Consider the following 20342-nt stretch of genomic DNA (forward strand, 5'->3'; position numbering starts at 1 on the left):
GATGAACTCGGCCCGCTCACCGGAAGCTTTATTCGGAAGAGAGCGCGGACAGGTGAAAGATGGCTGGGCTGAAATTGCACTAAGGCCCCGTCTTAGCAAAGCTATGCCAGCCCAAACCAGTCACTTATGAGCCCACCAGCAGACAAACAGAGTGATATGGAAGCCGGAAGACTTTCATTAACCAGGCTCGTACTCATACCAATCACTCTTACTGTTCTAGTGTGCATGTACTATATATATATAGTATATTATACAGTATATATGTGTGTGTCTGAGTTAGTAGCAGTCAGAACCTGCCTCTACATCTGCACTGTAAGCGGTTTGGCTCCGAGCCCAGGCCTGGCCCAATCTGGAAAAGCTAAACATTAGTCTGGAACTCCAAACCCTTCTCCGTGGTACACTGTCAGCCTCCGTTTAATGTGTGTGTGTGTGTGTGTGTGTTCAAGTGAGTGCAGAGGTGTGCGGGTGCCCCATATCAACACATAAATAGGAGCACTTTCACACACACACACGCACGCACACACACGTCCACTTTGTATGCGCTCGTTTCTCCGCTCGTATTCTTTATTTCCGTTTTTTTTTTTATGGGTCTTTTCCGGACAGGGGGAGATTGAGCTGTGGGCGCAGTAATGGAAACGCTGCATCCTAACGGCTCTGACACGAACGCTACTAATGCTCTTGGCTAACAAGCTCCGTCTCAGACACAAACCGAGCCTCCCTTATTTAAAGGCTGAGGGCCCCCCCTTTGAAGCCACTGCCAATAAACCCCGACGAGAGCACCAGAGACAATGCTCGTAGCGCGTCTGCGTGTGAGTATACGACCGAGAGGGTGGGTGTGCGTGTGGGTATGCTTCATGTGCGGGGAGTGTAAACGGAGGTGCTAGGGTCGATGGAATTAACCGGGCGAGCAGGTAGCTGCGGGAGAGCGAGAGGACGGAGAGATGGAAGGACCTAGATGAAGAGGAGAAATGTGGAGGGGGGGTGTGGTGGGGGGGGTTGAGAAAACGAGAGAACGTGGGAGCCGCGGACGAAGGTGACTGGGGACAAAGAGCAATCTGTCGAAGAGAGGACAAGAGGGAAAAGGGCGAGCGAGCGTGTGTGTACTGTATGGGCGTGTGTACTCAGTGTGTGTGTGTGCAGGAGGGGTCTCCGCCACCTTGATCTCCCGCCACCCCCCACCCCCCCTCATCTCGGACCTGGCTCAACCCCTCCCCGGGGGGGCCCGGAGGCCCATTTCCCATCAGGCCGCAGCATTAATGGCCGCTGTTGACACGCACTCTGGCTGATGGAGAGAAGATTGGGTTCCATTCCTCATTTCCTCGTCCACCGTCTCTCTTGAACACACGCACGCGCGCGCGCGCGCATACACACACACACTTTTGTGAGCACCCCCTTCTTCTGCGAGTGGGCGTCCGGAGACAAGCGTAGCAAGGGTAGATTTGTACTCGCGAGCCAGAGAATGTGTGTCTTCGTGCCCTGGGAGTGAAGACGGGGGGGGGGGGGGGGGAATAACCTTCTACTATCTTAGTGATTAACCTGTGGCTGCAACTTCCAGTGAGATATGGAAGAGGAAAATGGAGTGTGTGTGTCTCTGTGTGTGTGTGTCTGTGTGTGTGTGTGTGGGGGGGGGGGCGTTCTTCCAGTCCAGCCCAGGAGGCCTGCAGGGTACAGCCACCCCAAAAGTGCTCCACAGCATTTTTACACCGAATTGATATCCCGGGCCGGGCCAACATTTGAGGGCAAACATAATTGAAACTGCCTCGTTTATATACCTCATTTAGCCCCTGTAATGAAAAATAGCCAGGCCAAAGCCCTAAGACATGCACAGTATTTGACAGCAAAGGTCTTTCATAATCTCTGGTTTCACCTTATGTTCTGGCTTGACATTGGCACGGAGATAGAGCTAAGAGAGAGAGGACACAGAGTGTGTGTGTGTGTGTGTGTGTGAGAGAGAAAGAGAGTTGTGAGGGGTCTTTGGAGTGAGTGTGTGTACCAGAGCTGATGCAGTAAGCATGAATCACCAGGTTCACATGAGAAAGCCCATTAAGGGCGCAAATGTTTCACTTAGCGACCATGTCATTGACCGTAGACTGGCTGGCTGTGATGTTTAGGCGATTATCCTAAAAGTGGTCTGATTGGAAGAGAGCTTAAATGTAGGAAGTGGTTAAATATGCAGCACGGGTGAGTCCCTGCTTCATGCAATCAATGCTCAACCACCCCCTACCCTCCCCTTCCCTCTCCAACCCCCCCCCACACACAGGCAAACGCACGTACTACTACTGCTCACCAACACCACGTTCCAACTCCCAGTTAGCCCGTGCTCAGTAGTTCGACTTTCAGGAGGGGCCCTCGCAAACCAAAAAGGTTGGAAAACATCCCTAAACCGAGAGCCTCTCTGATCGAATAAGCGGCCACGACAACACACATCTATAGAACGAGCACAATTACTATATTCAAGTCGAAAGAGAGTCCGTCTGGGATGAAAAAGAAAGGTTTGGGGATTTTTCAAAATGGCGACCCTCAAATTCTCTCTCTCTGACTCTGCAACAAAGTTTCCCCTCGGGTATCCATAACGTACCCACTACGACTCCTCCTCCTATTAGTTGGTGTTCGTGAGCCGGAGAACAGCCTTTTGATATCCGGGCGCCGCGTGCCAGCGTCCGTGCGCGTGTAAACACTTTTGGGAAAAGGGGCGAGGGTCCGTGTCTGACTTTTATCAGCAGCACGAGGGGGGGGGGCTGTGGCTTAACTTGTCTGACAGCACAATGTCTCCCAAGGAACGGGGCAGAGGGAATCATGAATGCATCCCCCCCCCCCCCCCCGATCTCTGAGCCCCACAGCCCCCGTCTCCCTGCTCGGCTGCCACTTGAAAGAAGAACGGCAAGCTCTTTTCCTTCCGGAAAGGCCCGCTGTGGATTCTTTTTTTTTTGGGGGTCTGGCCCCGCCTTATTTATTTATTTAGGAGGGCGCCCGCATAAGCCATTTTTCCACGCTTCAATAATAAAAAAGGAAAGGCTTTCCTTTTGAGGGATGGATGGAGTGAGCGAGACTGGCATATCAGTCACCGGGGGGTGAGAGAGAGAGAGAGAGAGAGAGAGAGCGAGAGAGAGAGAGAGAGAGAGAGAGAGAGAGAGAGAGAGAGAGAGAGAGAGAGAGAGAGAGAGAGAGAGAGAGAGAGAGAGAGAGAGAGGGGGGAGGGTGCCCGGGCACTTTTGGAAGCCGTCACAGTACCTGAGACCTGAGATGGGCACACCTGTCAAGATCAGGACCTGTCATCGAAAGAGTGTGTGTGTGCGCGTATGTGTGTGTGTGGAACTAGCGATGCTGTTTGAAAAGCTCCATGGCAGACGGGCATGGATGTGAACACAAAGGAGCCTGGTATCTAAGTCGCCCAGCGGGGGGACCGTCCTTCTGAGGGAGGCTTTCACGCTCTCTGCTCTCGCAGGACCGGGCCCTGTGTTCACGGAAGATTCTCTCAGGGCTTCTAAGGAGGCTAACCTGTTTAACCTGGCCGGCCACGGCCCCCGCGATTTGGGAATGGGAACTTGCACCCTTTAGGGAAGACACGATATTGGGACCCAAGTTCCCTCAAACTCCACGGAAGCACTGAAGAGTCTCCACTCGTGACGTTCGCATCGCTGATGTTTGGAAATGGAATTAATATGTGCGCACTGTGCCGCTATCATACATACTGTATTGGATTTGACAGCGGAGTCCGACAATTTCCCTCGAGTCGAAACGAAAGAACAGCAATAAAACAAAACAAATCAAACAGGCTTTTTTTACCGGCACTTCCAAAGCCTGACTACGTGCAGTGGAAGGTAGCACCATTCAACTGATGTGTGAATAGAAGCTACTGACCTGCCCCTTTGGTCACCACCAGTTTTGGTTTGCTGCGAGCACCGTCCCCTTTGGTGGTGTAGGCAGCCACCGTGATGGAGTAGGTGGTGTCTGGTTGGAGCCTCCCAATGACCATTTCCTGTAGGAAAGAGGACGTAGACAGGAAGACAGTGTCAAAACGGGGCGCAATCCTGTGACCTCAACCACCTCGTCAGCTGACCACCTTCGCCACAATATCATGCTAAATCCAGCATCTATTTGAGATAGTTATTACCATTTTGATGGGGATTTCTTTAGTTAATGGACCTCGCAAATCTATATTCTCTAACTTCATGGCTGTTCATGTGCTACTGTGCTGCCTATGACTCATTCCATAATTTTTGCATCTGTCTGAAAAAGTGGGGGCAAATGGATATTGGCTCGTCCACATTAGCTAAGACATTAGCCGGGTACACCCAACAAATAATTTAACGGACAAATCGATGCGTGCACGCATATCGGCTAGACTCGCGAACAGTTTCGTGAGGTATTTCCTGTGGTGTTCTTAAGAGAAGAGGTTTGGATCAATGCTAATGAATCTTTCAGTAGGGAAGGTCTACAAGAATGCAGGTGGATTTTCGGTTGGTCAGCAGAGAAATGGAGAGATCATCATAGGCTAACAAGGACGGAAGCGCCGCCGCACACCCAAAATGGCATCCACACCATGCAAATGCCTATGGGACTGGATTTGGATGATGTCGGGGGTGAATTGTAAAACAAAACAAAAAAACTATGGGGTCAGAAGATGGTAAGTTTAGGCAACCATTTTAGTTTTCGGAGATCTTGCAGTGAGTGTATGATACACAACCGTGACGTTCAACGCTAAACTACATGTTGTAACAGTTTAACCAACTGAAAGAGCGTACAAATGGCTTTGTCGAGAACTTATAATTGAGAGACCACCAAGAAAGGGGAGGGAGAAAAAAAAATCTCACACAACTGCAGCATACACATCACGACACGTCACACAAGGACACACACCACAGCTACACAAACCAAACACAGCACACACTGCAGAATTAGGCATTCCAGGCACAGACGGCAACAGACATTGCATCAGCCGCAGTCTAGCGGTCTCGTGTAGCTGATTTACCTTAGAAATTCAGATTTCACTCGGCTGCGTCGCATCAATACTGCAGACGGGCAACGCTGGCTTACATATTTAAGCGTAATATTCATCTATGCAGGATTTAAATTGAGATATGAAATATCAAAGCTTATTCAATAAGAGTGATGTAAGTAAAGTATTTCCCGCATCAGAGTACGGGCTGGGGTGATGCAATACCCTGTGCTTTCATTTCCCAACAAAACCGAGCAGTCCATACTAGTGTGCGGCTCCATACTCACATATTCAGCGGTATCGTCCGTTTCCCACTAACCCCCCCCCCATAGTGGAGAGTGCAGGAGAGAGAAAGCAATTGTTTTGGGGGGTGCGAAAGAGAAGAAGAGAGGGAAGAAATGAGAGTGTAAGAGAGACTAAGAGGAGAGGGTTGAGAGGTCGTAGAGAGCACACACACACACGCACACGTCTGAAGTAGGTCACACTGTACAGGTCGGGGAAGGAGAGAGGGAGGAGGTTGGCCAGGCCCAGGGGGAGGGAGAGAGGAAGGAGATGTGAGGGGGTCTGGGGAGGACTGTCCCTTTAGAACAGACACGATGTTCAACGGTTCACCGTGTTATAGGACGTCAACAGTCTAAAAAGATTGCCCGCCTTCGGTGATGTAGCAGGACTTGATCAATGCATGGCATCGAGCAACAAATCTAATCTGTCTAGCTTGACGAGAGAAATGGACAGCATTTTCTTGTGGTTCGGATCCCTTTTTAGTCTTTATCCATTTGGTCGTTCCATTTGTTCCAGGCTGCAATTCACTGGTTCGTGATATGTGCTTATAAAAGGAACATCCATTTTGGCTGTCCATTTTGGTGTCGATGGAGGCTATCTAAAAATCTGTCTGTTGCACTGGCTCCATTTATAATTCTAGCTTTCAGGAAGAGACTCTTTTTTTCCCCTGCTATGCTTCCATAACAATTTTGTTTTTCCAAAATACTATAATCAGCCATTTTGTGCAGAGTTTCCTGAGCTAGATAAAGCCCTACAATCAGACTTTTGTAGGAATAAACATTTGGGGTTGCTTTGAAGGGGGTTTATGGGACCCGTAGCAAAACAAAGTTAAAGAAGGATATTGTGTTGGTTTGATTGCAGGTTTCGTCATGGGCAAAGGAAAAGAATACTGCTGAAAAATGTGGACATATAGATATATAGAAAGACTGGAAATATAGAAAGACTATACATAGAACATTTATTTCAGCCATATGCAGCTAGCAGAGACAATGGGTGGAGACTTTCCCAATAGAACTGGTCTGGTTTATTCTAGCATGTTTGAAAGTATTGAAAAAAATGGGCTTCAACTGTGTTTTCATCTACTCTGTTGGACATCTGTTCATCTATTCCAGTTTATTCAGGACAGTCTTTCACTGTCATTCCATTCTTTTGCCTGTCATTGGGCTGGTTCTGTGAGTGTCACCGACTGGCGGACCAATGGGAGGGCGGCGTACCTGGGCGTCGGCCAGCATCACGTCCTTGATGAGGGGCAGGCCGCGCGACTCTCCGTTCTCCACGCGCACGTAGTGCACCTGGTAGCCACGGATCTGGCCGTGTTGGCGCCCCGGCAACAAGGAGCGCCACATGACCTTGAGCGCCGTGGAGTTGAGCACCTCCACCTCCACGCGGCGCGGAGGAGCCCCGGGAACTGTGGGTAAAGAAAAAGCAGACCCAAAACAAGAACCAACTTGAAGATGCTCACACCAGCGACACACACACAGATAACTTCCCTTCCCCTCCTCCCCGATATAGGTGTCTGCTGTGTGCGCGTCTCGCTGTCTCGGTAGCTCGAGCCCCCGTCTTTCAGGCGTTATGAAAAGGCTTTATGCAAGGCCTCGGCGCCTCGCGCCTCGCGCCTTTTTGATTGGGCCGCTGCCCCTTCAGAGACAGATGACGCCCTCTTTGGCGTTATTAAAAGCATTCCATTTGGAGGCTTCCAGTGGTGGATTGTGGGGGATGGAGCTCGATCAGGGCTCCTGTCGGCCTCCTGTCAGTGTAACGGCGGCGGTGTGACTTAGGGTCGGACCCATCGCCCTAAAGGGTTTGCGACTCCTAACTACTAACACCTTGGCGCTGTAGCGCTGTGGTAAAGGCGCGGTGGCGGATTTGTCGGTTACAAGAAATGCTGGGTGGGTGGTAGTGTTTTGAGAGTGGTGCTAGATTTCCCGAGGGGGTCCTCTCGTCCGCGGGTGGTCAACGTGTCACACTTTCCTGATTTGAGTCAATAGGTTGAGCAATTATTTTTTTTTTTTTTTATATTTTTTAATATTGTGTATAATTTTTTATTGTGGGACAAATATGGATGAATAACAGTGCATATGGATAGACCTGCTCTCTTTGTAAATAGCTTAATTATATATCAACTTTACCTTTTTATGTTCACATATACAACTTGTGCTTCAATTTCAAACTTTTGAAATGCTTTATTGAGCATATGTGTGTGTATTATAGTCAAAAAACCATAATTTTTCCACACGGAGCTTGTGTTTTTGTGTCTGTTTGGGTCCAGTATGTTGAAAAGTATGCCAAAGTAAAAATCTTAATTTAACTGGTCATGTAGGTGAGATTGTGCTGAAAAAAAAGATACCAAACATTGGTATGATAAACATTTCTTTATGTAGTATATCAAGGCCAAATCAAAGGTACTCAAAAACTGACAAAATAGCTCCAGACTCCATAGAGCTAGTTAACCCTAGTTAACCCTAACTTAACCCTAACCCTGACTTCTTGTGACTCCAAGCTATTATCTAGAAAGGGGCTTACTAGTTAAATCATCTCGTAGGCTAAAACCTTACCACAGGGACCGGGGTATGAATACAGCCTGGGTCATTTCCTGCATATCCCCCTCCCCGCCTCTTTCTCTCCCTCACATTTCCTGTCACTCATCATTATCACTGTCCAAACTAAAAACAGAGACGCCCTGAGAAAAAAAAACATATATCCCCCCTAAAACGGATCCGTAATGATCCAGAAGTTGAAGACGGGTTAAGTACCATCCTCGTCTGTACGGCAGATGATGGGCTCGCTCTCAGGGCCGGGGCCGACCTCGGTGAAGGCCACCACGGTGACCCGGTACTGGGTCCACTTCTCCAGCCTCTGCAGCTTCACCTGGTTCTCTGACGGGGGCACAGCCGGCTCCTCCATGGGCTCCCCTCCGCTGGCCTCCGCCGCACCCACCACCTGGTAGCCTACCGAGTACCCCGCCAGGGCGCCGTTCTGGCTCTCCACAGGCGGGGGGCGCCAACTTACCAGCAGGGTGGTGGAGCTGGAGCTGCCGCACTTAATGTCTTGAGGGGGGGCGGAGGGCTCTGGTCGGGAGGGGGGTGGGGGGGGTAGGGAGGAGGAGGATGGGAGGAAAGGAAGGGAGGGAGGAAGGGGGAAGAAGGGGAGTTGAAAAACAAAAAACAAAAAGATGGGAAGAGATCAAATGAAAAAAGGAACTCAACCCAACTCAGAGGACAAAAAAAATAATTTGAAAGGAAACTCAAAAGGAAAAGGCAAAATTACACAAAAATTTAAGGACCCATCAGGCAAACGTAAAAGGAGTAAAAGACGACACTGAGGTCCATAATAATGAAGCAAAATGGACGCGTGCGACTATTAAGTGGCTACATTTTAAAGCCAAACGACTTGCCTCGCAGGGCTCCTCCAGGTACAGTGGTCTGTTACACCACACGGTCTGTCTGTGTCAGTTCTCAAGCCTTTTGTGAGATACCACAAGTCCTATCTGATTTGAAACCTGCCCAGGCCTGTACTCTCTCTCTCACTATCGATTAAAGGATGACAGAGTCAGGACCCATTTATTTCACCCAGTGGTCTCTTCCGTCTAAGAGAGGTGCTCTATTTCTCTGTGTAGGGGCTGAGCAAAGTAGCAGAGTGGCGCTTTACAATTTCCAATTGTATAAAAGCCATTTTACACACTAGCTGGGTTTTTGTCATGGAGTGCTCTTCCAAAACATATTGAAAACTACATCTGTGAACTTCTAAATCAAAATAAAAGCCTTCTTTTTTAATCTGTGCAGAGCTTTCACGCCTGGGGCTTGTCGAGTGAGTGTGCAAGGAGTGATAAAACGTTTCACTCCCCTTCAGCCATATTTGGGTATTTTACGGATAAAAGGACACATAATTTTTTCTATTCAACTGAAGTTCCCTACCAATACTCTTTTATGCAAGTTAAGTCCCTCCATCTTTTGACACGCCCCATTCATTATTACATTATTATATATCGATAATAGTGCTGGAGTAAGGTAAAGCGAGAATAAATCATAGTGCAAAGCATTCCACAGAGAAACCCAGGGAACAACATGGAAATTAAGCCCACAGGAAAAAACAAAATACAATGTGATTTTTTTTCCCCATTCCAAAACAAAAGCGGAAGAACAAAACATAAATTGAACCAGGGTAGTGGGAAATGATTTTTTTGGGGGTAAAGCTGAGTGATTCGAAAGAAAGAAACCATCAGGGTCTCCAAAAAAACAGGAAAAACTGGCGATTAAGCGTAAACGAAAAATAAGACCATTAAACGTATAAAAAGCCACAAAAACAAAACCAAAAAACGACAACAACAGTACAGTCTGCATGATACGTACCTGGCTTCCACAAATACTAACTTTTTAAGACTTTCTTACCACCAGCACCTAACTGCAGAGCTTTGCTTGCTCTGAGTCAGTGAGCTTCAACACTTTCCCTCCAAAACACCGATGTTTTGTGCATTTGTTGATGTGTTTTAAAATGTGGCCATTGAGATTGCCTCATCGGGTCGCTGGGAGGGAGAGAGTTGGCTCAATGCTGTAGCCAGGACTGTAATATACTCTTTAAACATTGGCCAAAGGGTCCACAAAACTGAGAGAAGGAGGATATCGGGGACTCCTACACCCAAAAGTCTACTTCACAAGCTACTAGGACTTTTACCAAAACCTTTTCTTCTGAGAATCCCATTTCATGGCTTCGTACCTACTGCACTGCATGTGTCAGGTTGACTTCGTAGTGACAAGTCCTAACCACTAAAGGAGTAAAAGCAACAATACATGGAATGGAAAACTTGTCCTCTTTGACTCTTAAAAAATAAAAAAAATAAAGTGTCAACAGACCTGACTGTTCTGGCACAAACAGGAGAAGACCACAGCCACAGTTCACAGCCTTCCCTGTGTCCAATGGGCTTATTTACTTACGGCCTTACCGGATTTGCGCCTTTCAGCTTCTTCCCTCCACTCATATTGTATTTGCAAACTCCCTGCGTCAAGAGTGATAGCTCAGTTCTCAATCTTCAGGGGCAAAATACGAATGGAATCTGACAGGGGCCGAGCAATCGCACCAGACAGACCTCCTCACACCAGATAAGATTTAGCGCAGGCCGGGGCACAGCTTTGGGAAGAGCTTGATACCCTATAAACTCCAATGCTAGGATTATGGACGCTGGAACTGGTGCGGTAACAAAAGAGGGAAACTTGGGTGCCGCCTTGGTGAAAGAGGGACTTTTTAGAAGTCCCTCAGAAAGCATTGCACAAATTCAATTTGATCCGATAAATAAGGAGTCACGTCTGAGGAGATTCTGACAACTGATTTGAAGTTGGTTATTGTGCGTCCCCAAGCTACAACCTTTTCATCCACCACCACCGATGGTTCTTTGCGCTTCACCGTGGCCAGATTGACAGGCCCACTGTTGAGCTCCTACAAACCGTTGTTCTGTTCCCGGAGTCGGTGTTTTGACATCAACGACCCCAGTTCTCAGCGACGACTCTCATTCGGGGAGCGTAATTACATGTGTGCCCAGTGTTTTATTTCCCCCATCAATGTCAAATGGCGGAAACAGAATTTGTCATTATTAAGGATTAATCCGCCTTCATGCCAAATGGCTGTGCTGGTGCTAGTACAAATATTCCAATTCATCTGAAAACCGCCAGCAATTACAGTAAGTGGGCGGCTAAACTGCTTGTTTTGCTAAATACGGGGGATTTGGAATCTGCCACTTTAATTTGAGAGATAGCACTCGACTGGCTCCTGGCAGCTCTAAGGTATAATCTAAATGTGTAACAAAGCCTGACAATCCAGAGGTCTGGCTTGGGGCTCATCGGCAAAGTGTGAAATGAATTCCGATGCTATGAAATGGGATTCTTATCTGCCAGCCCCGGGGCCTGCGATCCCTCCACGGACATCCCCTGTAACAACACCCTGGGCTCCTTCCTACCCCCATTACCCAGCCTCTCACCTGGGCAACAGTCAGGCGGGAGGACGGGAGATCCAAGCTCTCTTTGTGTGGACCCTTTCCTGGCCACGACTGAACGGTGTCTGGTAAACGTGTCTCAACCTGGGCTGACTAGGGCGACGCAACACACGGGCCTTGCTTCTGAATGGGGGCCACTGCTGTCAGTATGTCCAGAGAATTCGTAGCTACCCCAGTCTCTAGCCAAGAGAGCGAGGAGTCTTCTTTCAAGCCAGCTGGTATTGCTCCTAAACTGAGCAGCTTGGAATGATGGATCGGAATTAGAGAGCACATCAGCTCAGGTCTAAATGGAGAATCAGAACCGAACTCCTTGGTTGTGGGTCTCTTACTGGCAGTATGGTCCCCATGACAAAAGCCCCTGGTTACGTCGCACTGCCTGAACATACATTTCTCATCAATATACTAAACAGAAAGAAAGGAAACAAGGAGACTGTCTTTCGTTTCACCACGTTCGTTGGCAAAGGGGGTCCAGTCCATCGAGCGACGCGAGGCCAACGGGAGGGCTCCATTGCAGGCGGAAAACAGCTTGTGCTTTCTTTTGTGTATCCAGTCGTTGGGATGGCCTGTTCCTAGCATATCATTAGTTCGCGTACGTCTGAGTGTGTGAGCAGCTGGCCAAGTCCAGTCACTGGTAAACAAGACTTCCTCATCTCATTATACTTTAGGATAGGCTAAGTGTGTGTGCATATGGCGGGCAATCTCATGGCGCTCCAATGAGGTGTGCGTTTATAATGACAGTGTCTAGCGCCCCACCAAGGTAATTGGATTCTTAGCTGTGGGAAAAGGATGGATAATCAAGGACCAGTGAACAAGGGCTGTGGTCGTACGTCTTCTGCACAAAGTACATTACTGCGGTTCGCTTCCAAGTAAGCCTGGGTTCAAGGATGGAACTGCATGCGTTGATTAGCTCTGCTTGGACAGACTGACCTACGATTCCCATGTCACAAAGTGCTTTACTGGCTGACTGAAATGCCTGGAATAGCTGGTATTCCATGTACAGTACACATGGTCAAACCACAGGCATGTTAAATAAATGTTTAATCTTGACTGACTGTAGAAAATCGATTATTATTTCCTTCCCCTACGCTCCTCTGGGAATTCTCCGTAGGATGAAATGGAAGAGTGTAGATTGAGTGAAGTCGCGGCGAGGTTGTTGCTCGTGGCAACGACAGACTGGAGTCCCCTGTGCCAAGACAAACACTTACCTCCGAGGCATCCATTAGATCATGTAATCAAGTATTGTTTTGGTGTATGTTGTGCGTTGTTGAAAGGGTTCGGTTTAGTTTGAGTCTGGAACCTTCCGGACTTCTCGACTATTTCTAGAGTCTGCCTGAGGTGGGGGCTTATGGTGGAACAGTCAACAGCAGCACCCGTTGGCTAGGAAGCCAGGACACTCACTCAAACCGTCTCAGGGGAGCTCAGGAAGTTTAAAAGAAGAAGCCCTCACCTCTGGTAGACTGTTGAAATAAGCCTCAGGTCCCACATAGTCTTGACACTGTTTTCGTGCAGTGAATAAGGGGTTTTGCAATCCTACGACTAACTCATTGTGCTAGCCGCTGTGGTTTGGGGAACTGGGGCCAACCTTTCTCTTTATGTAATATATGTTTCTGAAAACCAGTAAGCCAACAGAAAAGGAATGTAACCAAAAAAGAAAAAAAAATCCTCAACTTGAATCAACGAAAACAGGAGGAAGGAAACATAGTCAGGTGATGTCAAGCCATTCCAAGGAGAGCTTTTGTTCCAATTGAGTGGGAACAAGTGACAGAAAGAGGGAGAGAAATAGGAATGGAGGGATAGAGAAAAAGAGGAGTGCATCCGATTCCAATTTGCTTGCAGCTTACCGTTCCCGAAAAAACTATGCAAGACAAGAGGTCAGGGATTCACACACACACAGACAGGCGGAGATGTGCGAACGCACTCGGAGACGCAGAGACAAGATGGGGGAAGTTGGATGGACGCACAGTACAGAATTGGAGTCATGCCTGGTGTGAACACAGACCAAGGATGCAGCGGTAGAACTTCAACAGCACCCCTGGTGGATGGGAGGGAGCGTTGCATGCAACTGGTGCCCCCCCATCAGTGACGTTGCACTGTCTCGTGTAGCTCACAACCATCACTAACAAACAAAGGGTGAAGTGGTTAGCCCAAAGCCCCACGCCCCAGAGCAGGGGATAAGGCCAACAAGTTGCACTGGTAGAAACAGAAAATGTGTTAAAGAAAGTCTCCCTCTACTGCCATGGTTTTCCTGCGGCCAAGGCGGCCACATTTCGTCGAATGTACACCACGATAATCTGTCAAAGGACAACAGTGTGATATGGATATTTCTCCCGGGTCGATACTGTAACTGTGTGAAGGTTTATTAGCAACAATCTGTGTCAAATCACCCAATAGTTAACAGGAGAACATGTGTATTAGTCAGCTAATTCAGCTAATTCATTTTCTTGAGTCGTTTTACTCCAAAGCAAGCATACGTGAACGGAAGCTATTATCATCCGCACATAATACTGATACATCCAAATATATTAAGATACAAAGCCAACAATCTTCCCGTACAACGCCAAAGCTTTGATTGGTTAGTAACCCCTGAGGTGTACGTTGAATAACCTGTCAGGTCAATAGTCTAGATCCAGTGCGGAATAATCGATTTGTCAAGACTTCAGTATGCACTCTTTTCTCCACTAACTGTAGCATGATGTCACCGGCGTGGAACTATTTATAGAGTTTGAATAATTTAGATGTGTTTCCGCCGTCTTTAGAAAAATACACAGGCCCCTTCAGTGTTAATCTGCCGGAATGAATCTGAAGAGCAGTTTTGTGAAGACAATTGGGTTGATTAGTTGATGGAGGGTTTCGCTGTCTGTCCTCTGACTCTTACTCCCACCGTGATACTATTTCGATGAAGTTCTTAAAGAACTATATGACATTCTGCAGAAAACCGTGGCAGTCACTGAGGAGATGAATGACATTTTTTGTGTCTCAGTCACGTGGAAGAAGGTGCACTTGCTGTAGACAAAAGGAAATCAAATATGAACAAAAGTGAGAGAAAAAACGAAAGAAACAGCTGTGCTTGTCTGGCCTAAAAGGGCTGGCTTGTTTGACAGTGTATAAGCTTTGTCATACAGTGTGCAGTTAGCAAGAGAAATGAAAAGGGTAAGAGAGCAGTTAAAAACCACAACCAACTAACAATACTCGGAGCCCTTTGAACCTTGAACTGAATCCCTATTCTCTAGAGTCTTCACACAGTGCATCAAGTGAATGTCACAGTTCATGAAGCAAACATCCAACAATGAATTGTTTCCACCTTGAGGTCTTTGGGAAATAAATAGACATTAATCACCTACAAAAAAGAGGTCACATTTTCAAGAGTGTAGGATTAATTAAAGTAGAACCCCATCGAACGAACCAGCGTTTAAACCTTGAGTATGCCCATAGAAAACACATTCACAGTTCAAAAAGGATAATAACACTGACATTGAGGCAAGAATAGAATAACCTTTCTTCAAGTCCACAAAGATAGCCGGGAGCCAGACAGAAAGTTCACGTCCTCAAAAAAGCATCTGCTTTGGGCAAAGGTTCACAAAATAAATGGACATATTGTTGACTCATGTCGGATCCCCACATGCCCGCCCACATCGCAAACAGAGGAGAGGAGAGAAAAACAAGGCTACATACTGGCTTGCAGGGTCTTCTGATTTATGTCGTTGGTAAAGGCTCCAATGCCTTTGTTGGAAATGGCGGCCAGAGAGAAGAAGTACTCTGCGTTGGCGCGGAGACCTTCCACCACGTAGGACGAAGACGGCCCGAACGTTTTGGTGATCTGACAGGGACGAGGAGGAAGACGTGAAGCCAGGATTTCTTTATCCCCAAGGGAGGGGGGGGGGGGGGGGGTTCAAACGATGAGCTCTCACCTGACTTCCAAAGCTGCCCTCTTTGTAGCGGAGTTCATAGTTGATGATGCCCTCCTTCTCGTGGGCGGGTTCCCAAGTGAGCTCTATGCTCGTGTCGGACACGGCGCCAACCATGAACTTGTTGGGCTGCCCTGGGACTACGAAACACATTCCAAACACAAACACAATCAGTAACCAACACAGTCCGAATGGAAGACACACAAGGGAAGTTCCCCCCCCCTAAACTGTACAAGAGAGCATCTACTTCGTTCATGCGCCCGGAGAAGTCAAGAAGAAGAAGTCAGACCGACAGTAGAGAGACATAGAGAGAGAGAGACAGAGAGTGAGAGAGACATAGAGAGAGAGAGACATAGAGAGAGAGACAGAGACAGAGAGAGAGACAGAGAGAGAGACAGAGATAGACAGAGAGAGACAGAGAGAGACAGAGAGAGATTGCTAGCGGAGAATTGGAACCCTGGATCCTGACCTCCGATCAGCACTTTGACATGGATGGGGTCCGAGAAGGGGCCGTCGCCCACGGAGGTAAAGGCCAGCACTTTGATGGTGTAGGTCTCCGAAGCCACCAGGCTCTGGATGGTGGTGATGATGCTGTCCTGGACGTTGTGAATCTGCCACAGGCTCATGGGCTGGGCGTCATCCATGGTGTAGTACACCCTGTACCCTTTGATCTGGCCGTTGGGCTCCTCGGGTTCGTCCCAGCGCACCATCATGGTGTTCGGGGATATGATCCGGGCCTGGATGTTCCGCGGAGGGCTGGCCGGAGCTTGTTCCCCGGTTCTCGTCTCCACCGGCTCGCTGGGGGGTCCCTGGCCGATGGTGTTGAACGCCGAGACGCGGATCTCGTACTCGGTGTTGGGGTAAAGGCCCCCGATGCTGTAGCGCGTGGTGGTGATGCTGTCCATGGTCTCGAACTTGCTGTCGGAGGTCTTGGCTCGGTACTGGATGATGTAGTGACTCACCGGGTCGGGGTTGCCTGAGTCCCAGGTGATGGTGACGCTGGTGGCCGTGGTCTCCGTGACCATGGGAGTGCCTGGGGGCTTTGGTAGGGCTGTGAGGATTCAGGGGAAAGGGAGGAAGAGGTTGGTCGGGAAGGGGACAAATAACAGCCCAACTCCTTTTTATGGGTTGGTTCGATGCAATGACAAAGCAGTGTGTACAGAGGAGAAAATAAAGTCACATTTCCCAACAGTAAATGAAGTGAATAAGTCTAATAGTAGAGACGAGTGACAGTCGGAGGACCCTCAAACCCGTTCTTACACTTGACGGTGATCTGCGCCACCGACTCAATAATGCCCAGGCTGCTCATGGCCACGCAGGTGTAGTTGGCCGACTCCCGCACGCTGTTCAGTTCCAGAACGTTCCTCCCGACCGGCATCTCGTCTTCGGGCGTCAGATCCTCCGAGTTGAGCATCCATTTGACGTAAGGCATGGGTGACCCTACGGCGACGCAGGTAATGTTCACACTGCCTCCGGGCATGATCTCGTGACTCGTCGGTGGAATGGAGAAGCGGGGAGGCACGCGCCGAACTGGGAGGGGGAGGGGGTGAGGAGGACGAGGGGAGAGGAGGGGATTCCAAAAAAGAGAAAGAGAAAGGTAACAAGACAGGCCGATGAAAATGGACCCTTTTCAACGGCATTCTTAAGATCTACAAAGAGGACCAACAGGGCAAATGAGGATCGAAACTCCACGAAATATTCTCAGTTGTTTTTTTAACACAAAATGTAAAGAAGACAAATAATGAGAAGGAACTAAACTAACAGAACTGCTTCAACAACAATATAGATTGACATTAAGCAATGATTCATAGCAACAAGGTTCCATTGACCAAAATTTGAACCATCACAGCACAAATAAAGACACGAAAATCTATTAGAAGTTTCTCATCTTTGGAACTGAACTTTGCGGAATTGTTGACGATGTGTTACCGCCTGTGGAGTGCGTGAGAGGAAGACAGAGGCCATGTGATTGTGTTGTCACATAAAGCCACACGGAATAAGGAACCTTGCTGTCCCCTTGTCCACTCACACCATGGCTGGCTATTAAAGGGTTGACCCATGACATGGCAAGTATAGGGAACTTGGCCATCTTAATGTTGGGGGTCAGATGGCTGAGCGGTTAGGGAATCGGGCTATTAATCAGAAGGTTGCTGGTTCGATTCCCGACGTTGTGTCCTTGGGCAAGGCACTTCACCCTACTTGCCTCGGAGGGTATGTCCTTGTACTCACTGTAAGTCGCTCTGGATAAGAGCGTCTGTTGAAGTACTACATGTAAATGTAATGTTACTCTCTCGTCTCCCATAATATGCTATGGTTATATATTCAGGGACACCTTGTGCATCCTGAATACGAAACATAGCAGTTCTCAACAGATATGGCTAAAGATGAGAAACTTTAATCAGATTTTTGTGGTTGAGGGTAGATCCACTGGACAAAGCTTTTTAAAGATCTGACAAGGTTCCATTGATAGATGCAGCTATCAGTTTCACAGACAGCATGCATAAGAGACTGAAGTAAATTAAGGAGTAAATGATAACAAAACCAGATATAAAATCGAGATAAAAATGCATAGAGGAGTAGAAGAGTAGTAGGGTCGCTAGCATGCCCAGACAAAGACGATTGGAGAGGAAAAGAGAAATATAAGATATAGGGGGGTAGAGCACGAGAGGAATAGAGAGATACAGAAAAAGGAGGGGAGGAGGGGGAGGAGGGGGGGTAACCCACTTCAATGCTGTGTAAGCTTTTTTTTTTTGTCCTCCAGCCAATGTGACCAAATGTGACAGCGGCACATTGTCACATCGCTGTCCTGGCTGAGGCAACACAAAATAAGTCTAGAGCTAACAGGTAGTGTGTCTAGAGGAGTACATAGAGAGGTAGCAGTAGTAGTTGTAGCCAGAGTAACTATCACAAGTAGGAAAAGAAGTCAAGAAGAAGAAGTCAGACCGACAGTAGGTAGAGGTGAAGAGAGGCAACATGAAAGGTTAGGATAGGAGAGGCACAGGAGTTTGAATGGAAGAGAGAGTGGATGTCGAGGATATGGATATAGCGTTTGCGTGTGTTCTTGCGTGTGTGTGTGTGTGGGAAGGAACGTTTGTATATGTGTCTGGGTGTGCGTGTGTGTGCAAAAGAGAAGACTGAAAGCGGGTGGCCGCCGTCTGTGGTGTTCATGGAGGTCATGCAAAATACATCAATAACAAGAGTAGGAGAGGAGGGCAGAGAAGTCAAAAATGATGAACGAAACGTAAGGGCTGACTTAGAGACAGACAGACAGACAGAAAGGCAGACAGACAGACGAGCACAGACTAGCACAGGGACAAAGGACCTGAGGACGGGACACGAGGCAGGAGGACAGAGCAGGCCCAAGCATCAAGACAGCAGACTGACTGAAGAGACAGACAGACAGACCAACAGACAGACAGGAATGGGGCACGAGAACGCACTGTACGCAGAGGGAAGGGGGAGGGGGGGAGAGGGAGGGAGAAGGGGGGGAGGGGAGGAGGGCGGAGGTGGGATAGAGTAAGGAGACTGTGATTCTGACCGAAAACTCAATAAAAACTTGGCTCAAAGTGGGTTTTTTTCCGTAGGTCTCGCACACCGGGGTTTCGAACTCAGAACTACACCCCTCCACCCCTAAGTTTGTTGTAGACAAAAGCGGGGGGGGGGGGGGGGGAGTGCACTGCATTCAAGAAGGGAAGAGGAGGGAATGGGGGCTGGATGCAGTGGAAACAACATTCCAAAACAATCTGTGTCAATTCAAATGGGATTCATTCGCTGACCAGTTTTCTACCGGGAAGATATTCATAAATAAATATGCCTTCCACTTCAAAGGGATATCTAAGAGATGATAACCTACACGACTGTGCGGACCTAAGCAACCGTTGCACATCCAATGGAATGAGGTTGGTCACACAACCAATATTTTGGCGGTAGATGTAAAATCATCCATAACGCTGCCATGAACGATTCGAAAAATGGCTTCGGAACATGGCTTGTTCCGTTTGGGATGAACGTTTGATGGTGACCTTCTAGGGTCGTCCTTTAATCTAAAACATTAGTGCTCTTCTAACATAGAGAACCTTTTGAAAGTCCTATAATTCACAGGTAATGTCCATTACTGTTCTTAACTCTGTATGTAGCGACCTGTCCTTCAAGTTCAAGTGGTTTATTCTAATGTCTAATGTCACACTAATGTCACATTCCATGTTGGCTAATGGTCTGTTTCATATATAGGAGCATTACCTAGGCAGCTTTGACACAGCACTAAAGCTATGTACAGTGCAGTCTAAAAACGAAAGGGAAAATAACCTGAATCTAAGGCATAGATGAAAATAACGGCCCATTCTCCACAAAGACATGCATGCGCGTGACTATGGCATGTGTGACATATAGTCAGGCACGCCACCGTCATCTCAGGTCGCGCAACGAGAGCCAAATCCAGTGCCGACATGTCGCCCCAATCGATCCCAGCATGCCTTTCATTGCCAAGCATTTCCAGGTCACACACCCATTGGGGGAAAAAAAAAAATCTGTCAAAATTCAACTTCAAAAAGCACATCGTGTCATGACGGCATGTGAAAAAGCACGGTGCAGGTAGCTCTGCTCACCGAGGGAGAGGGTTTTTAGTTTAAGGGGACACGTTTGAAAGACGACTGAACAGTAACCTGTCCATAAAAGCCCTTGTCTTGGGAAAAGGTGCTCACTTTGGAAGCAAATCCAAACATTCTTTTGGGAGGGCCGGAATTCAAAATGTCCGTTTTCGTTTTGAAGATGCTATTCTCTCCCTGGGGCAAGGGCTAAGCCAATGAACCAGGAGCTTTGGTGGTCGAGTGAATGAGGACAATTTCACCTTTCACCCTCCGACACCTCTACTCTACCTCTAAGCCGATTTTGTTGTATTTTTTATTTTGGGATCCAACCAAAATGGCTTCCACAGATTATTAGTCATAAAAGAAACAAGTATTAATGGACTCAGAACTCCAGACAGTACACACTGGCTTCTTCTGTCTCCAGCAGTTCATTTTGAGCACAACATCATTAGTTCAAGGTTAGACGGCACGCCGTAGCGTTCCGGCCGAGTAGAGAAATAATAAGATGTATGCTACGGACAGTCAACATTTGTATCCAGTGTCGATGATTCATCCGAGCCCACATTATGTGGAGACGTAGCGAGGTGTGAGATGAGTAAAGGGCAGAGCTGAGAGCTCGGCTCCATCATGGGCCTTGTGACCTCCGC

At 48.0% G+C, this 20342-nt stretch overlaps 1 protein-coding gene across 1 annotated transcript in view; it reads right to left on the reverse strand.

Annotated features, from left to right (window-relative positions):
* The window catches only part of ptprsa (protein tyrosine phosphatase receptor type Sa), a 135357-nt gene that overhangs the window by 40348 nt on the left and 74667 nt on the right, over positions 1–20342 (reverse strand). Inside the window, 8 exon segments of the mRNA XM_047036833.1 lie at positions 3862–3979; positions 5227–5253; positions 6436–6629; positions 7975–8289; positions 14877–15021; positions 15113–15249; positions 15579–16160; positions 16370–16639. Of these exon segments, the coding sequence (XP_046892789.1) occupies positions 3862–3979; positions 5227–5253; positions 6436–6629; positions 7975–8289; positions 14877–15021; positions 15113–15249; positions 15579–16160; positions 16370–16639 (1788 nt within the window).

Source organism: Hypomesus transpacificus, chromosome 16, assembly GCF_021917145.1.
Source record: "Hypomesus transpacificus isolate Combined female chromosome 16, fHypTra1, whole genome shotgun sequence".
Lineage (NCBI taxonomy): Eukaryota > Metazoa > Chordata > Actinopteri > Osmeriformes > Osmeridae > Hypomesus > Hypomesus transpacificus.